The 5,061-nt window shown below is 37.1% G+C and overlaps 1 protein-coding gene across 1 annotated transcript; it reads left to right on the plus strand.

Annotated features, from left to right (window-relative positions):
• The first annotated feature begins 1,903 nt into the window (after positions 1–1,903).
• LOC114162655 (nodulation-signaling pathway 2 protein) lies at positions 1,904–4,329 on the plus strand. Its single transcript, XM_028046611.1, has one exon. The coding sequence runs from the start codon at positions 2,613–2,615 to the stop codon at positions 4,119–4,121; it is 1,509 nt and encodes a 502-aa protein (XP_027902412.1). The 5' UTR covers positions 1,904–2,612; the 3' UTR covers positions 4,122–4,329.
• The last annotated feature ends 732 nt before the right edge of the window (positions 4,330–5,061 follow it).

The raw sequence follows: 5,061 nt of genomic DNA on the forward strand, positions 1-5,061 counted from the left end.
TTTTTGGTATGTTTTCTTCCGTATCGGGATTCTGTTTTTGATTTTATCTCCTTATATGAAGTGATTTATACAGCACTAGGTGAAATTAAAATAATATTAGATTTTTTAGAATTTTATAGTATAAAATATAATTAGGTTGATTTTCATATAACACATATATATATTAAATTATATGTCAGTTTTAACATTTTTTTTTTTTACAATTGTGAAAAGTTAAAATTCGGTGTTTAGGGATTACAATTGTAAAACATGAAATAGAATACAGAAGTTATATGCTAAAATTAAAATTAATAATAATCAAAACAGATCTATCCACGTGCTTAAACATCAAAACAATCCAAAAATGATAGTTATCTATTGATTAGATTTAAGTTTAAATAATTCATTGATTTAATCATTAAATTTAAATATTATTCAATCTAATTTTTATTCAATTATTAAATCAAGATTCAATTCATTCTTATTTTGAATTCTAATAATATAAAAATGCAAATTCATATCATATTAAAAAATCAAGATTATGAAAAAGAAAAACACACCTAAGTCAACAATAAATAATTGGTTGATAAAGAACTAGATTCATGTTGTTTGATATCAAATTCATGAACCGATTTTTAGGTAGATAATAGTGAAAACACAACAGAAGATTTATAAGAAAACATAAAATTCACTAAGGTAAAATTTATTGATAAATATTGTGGTTGAGTCTTTTTCTTTTAAACTACTAATGAATCTTATCCTCTTTACTATAGCATTTAGTGATTAATTTAAATTTGTATCAAGAGACTCAATATTTATAAAATAAAATAAAAACTAACTTTTTGATTTTTTTTTAGAAGTCTCAAATGCAAAACTAACATTGTGTATAAATCATTTCTTACAACTTTTAAAGATTCATTAGTAATTCAATTTATAAATATAAATTTTAGGTATAATTATTGATTTGGTATTCCAATTTTTTGATTAAGTTCAATGTGGTCCTCATACTTTTGGTTTGTTCAATTTAGTATCCCAATTATCTAACAGGATTCAATTTGGTCATCTCCGTTAAGCTAAAATTAACACCGTGTCCATACAAGACAAGTGTCAAGCCGTAAAATTTTTAATTTTTTTTAAAATTTTGTTAGTATTTTTTGTAAAAATTTATAAACCGTCACGTGTTAGTTTACCGTCGTACTACGTGACAACTTACCATCATAACACGTGGCAGTGGTAATAATTATTTTTAATTTAGTCCTCTATTTAAATTTTTGATTCAATTCAGTACCTCAATTTTTTAAAACCATCCAATTTTATTCTTTTCAATATGAGACCAAATTAATAATTAAGTTTAATTATAATTTATATATTTGATTACGAGGTGAATATATTAAATGAAATAGTTAAGGTTTAAACCTGAATTATACCATATTAAAAAGAATATATTTAAAACGATTATGCTATCAGTATTTTATAAACTTAGAGAATTGATTAGTGTAATACGATTAGATTAAAATAATTGTGGACACTGTTGAAGTAACAACTGGCAGATGAAGATCACACCTGTGTCTGGAATTTTCGAACCATGACATTTAAGGGTTTGTACTTTCAGCTGTTTTCTAATTATTTGTGTTTGACATTCAGTTTTGCAGATTGGGACTCAACTATAGAGCCACCTCAAGGCTATATTACTTAAAATGGTTATAGTTTGTGACCAAATATTATCTTCTCTGCTTCCTAATTATTTTTATTTCCTAGGAGTGGTTATTTTTAATGTTATAGCACATATAACATGTAACCCTAAATTCTATTTTATTACGAGTCATGAAATGAGAAACTGCCTCACAAATATGGGACTGCCTCCTTGCCTGATTTTGAGGAACATGCCGGCCATTTAGTTAAGTAACTCTTTGGGTGCATCTATGGCTGCTGCAACAATCTCATAACTTGTACATTTCAAGTCAACCATTGACTTTATTATTAGTCCATTAGCTACTAAACAATAATTAAGTATCACTCATGTCACTATACTATACCACCACTCTCATTATATGTTTAAAGCTGTGGGCGTGGCTTGTGCCTATTTTAACAAAGGGTTTGTAACAGATATTTATAGCTTACCATGATGTGGAGACTCTGTAAATTCATATAGTTTTGTGGCAGAATCATATAGTTTCAACAATCAGCTGCGAGTTCCACTCCGCCATCGTCGACACCAGCTCCGCCACTCCCGATCGAACCCTAAAATTATCTAGAGACATGTAGAGGCAACCTTGAAATTCAGAATTATTTCTTAACGGAATTACCAATTTGGCCTTCTATGCCTATTCAAAGGTCCACCATGGAAGGGCACTTATAAACCCCCAAGGCACCGAAGTAACACTACCACCCATAAAAAACGGCACCAGTAATGATGATGAATAGGTAATATTTTATTAAAATTGAATGAAACATCAACTGGGCAGCCGGCAAAACTCTCAGTCACCCATCAACACCCTTCTCTTCTTCCACTCTCAACCCCTTTATAAATCTCCCACCCCACACCACACAACTCCACTTCTGCATCTCCTTAATACATCATACATCTACCCACTTTCTTTTTATTCTCTCTTCTTTTCTCCCCAACCTCCAACATGGAAATAGACATGGACCCAGACATGGATGTAATCCACAACCTCCACTTCTCTCGACACACCACCCCCTCTTCCGACGACGACTACGGTTGCAACTGGAACCACTGGTCCCCCCTCGTCAACTGGGACGCCTTCACCGGATCCCACGATGACTTCCACAACCTTATCGACTCTATCGTCTCCGACGGTCCCGCCGAGTATCCCAGCCCTGACGACCACGCCGCCAGTAACTCCCCCTCGGCCTCTATAACGGAGCAAGACGACGAGGATGAAGAAACAGCTGCCGCCGACGATTCTAAGGGCCTAAGACTGGTCCATCTGCTCATGGCCGCCGCGGAGGCCCTCACCGGCACCACCAAGAGTCGCGAACTGGCTCGAGTGATATTGGTTCGGCTCAAGGATTTGGTGTCCCACGCCTCGCACGGCTCCAACATGGAGAGGCTCGCCGCCTACTTCACCGACGCACTCCGGGGCCTGCTAGAAGGCGCCGGGGGTGCGCACAATCACAGCAAACATCACTACAACATCACATATGGGTCCCACCACCCCCGCGACGATCATCATCATCATCATCATCAAAACGACACCCTCGCGGCGTTCCAACTGCTCCAGGACATGTCTCCTTACGTCAAGTTCGGACACTTCACCGCCAACCAGGCCATCCTCGAGACCGTGGCCCACGAGCGCCGAGTCCACATCGTAGACTACGACATCATGGAAGGGGTCCAGTGGGCTTCTCTCATGCAGGCCCTTGCCTCCGACAAAACAGGTCCACCGGGCCCACACCTCCGAATCACAGCATTGTCCCGAACCGGCACCGGACGCCGCTCCATCACCACCGTGCAGGAGACCGGGAGGCGGTTGACGGCGTTCGCCGCATCCCTTGGGCAGCCTTTCACGTTCCACCAGTGCAGGTTGGATCCCGACGAAACGTTTAAACCTTCGTCTCTGAAGTTGGTTCGCGGAGAGGCTTTGGTTTTGAACTGCATGTTAAACTTACCGCACCTGAGTTACCGCACGCCCGATTCGATTGCGTCGTTTTTGAGTGGAGCGAAAGAGTTGAAGCCGAGGCTGGTGACTTTGGTGGAGGAAGAGGTGGGGTCCAGTGTGGGAGGGTTCGTTGGAAGGTTCATGGACTCGCTGCATCACTATTCGGCGGTGTTTGACTCGCTGGAGGCTGGGTTTCCGATGCAGGGGCGGGCCAGGGCCCTTGTAGAGCGGGTTTTCTTAGGCCCAAGGATAGTGGGGTCTCTGGCCCGGGTATATCGGACTGGTGAAGAGGTGGAGGAGAGAGGGTCGTGGGGGGAGTGGTTGGGTGCGGCAGGGTTGAGGGGAGTTCCGATGAGCTTCGCCAATCATTGCCAAGCGAAGCTTCTATTGGGTCTTTTCAACGACGGATATCGGGTAGAGGAGTTGGGGGCTAATAAGTTGGTGTTGGATTGGAAATCTCGGCGCTTGCTTTCTGCCTCCCTCTGGACTTCTTCTTCTTCTTCTTCTGACTCTCATTAATTTATTTCTTCCTAGGAATTAAGCTAATTATTGGTTGTCTTTGATAGTTAGAGAGAAGAAATGAGTAAAAACATCAATTATTTGCATGACGCAAGTTTTCATCTCCTTTGTAATACAGAACTTACTCAGCATACAACAAACTCATCACAACTTCCAAACATATACAATATTTCGATAAAAAAAAAACACATTCTCTACCTCTTCTTTAGTCTACTTTTTAATCTGTTTGATTTTACAATTCAGGACAGGACAATCATATTACAATGTTATTGCCAAAATCATTTTTATATTTTCCACTGTAAAATACGATGTGGTTATGTTCTTGTACGAAAACCTACCGTATAACACCCATCCTAATTTGAATTATTCGAAATTTTTGTCTCCATATCTCTGTAAATATATGTTACTCTTTTGTCAAACCTGCATGCTCCTTTGTTTTTCTCTTCTTACTTTTTAGTTACACTTTAATATTACACAAACATTATTTTATTACTTTCTGGTGTGTGAAATTTTTAACATATAGTGTCAACTTATATATATATATATATATATATATATATATATATATATATATATATATATATATATATATATATATATATATATATATATAAACCTATATATGGTTCAAAAGTGTAACAGTTTGAGATTTAATTTTTTTGTATGTATGTCTAGAGTTAGTTGAATTCGTGTTAAACTAGCCTAAAAAAAGTTAAATGTTAATTAGTGTAATTTTAAAATAAGAGTCAAGCTCAAAAGATGTTAAGTGTTATTTTCTTTTTATTATAGGTATATATAAAATTTCTTTTTAAAGTTACAAACTCTTTAAAATAGTGTCATCGTGATCATCTAGTTTTGAATGATCTTTTATTTTGACGGAACCATGATAAGCTATTGCATCTATTTGTCCAGGTTCTGCTTTTTTGTATAAGGGTTAGAG

Source organism: Vigna unguiculata, chromosome 9 (assembly GCF_004118075.2).
Source record: "Vigna unguiculata cultivar IT97K-499-35 chromosome 9, ASM411807v1, whole genome shotgun sequence".
Classification (NCBI taxonomy): domain Eukaryota; kingdom Viridiplantae; phylum Streptophyta; class Magnoliopsida; order Fabales; family Fabaceae; genus Vigna; species Vigna unguiculata.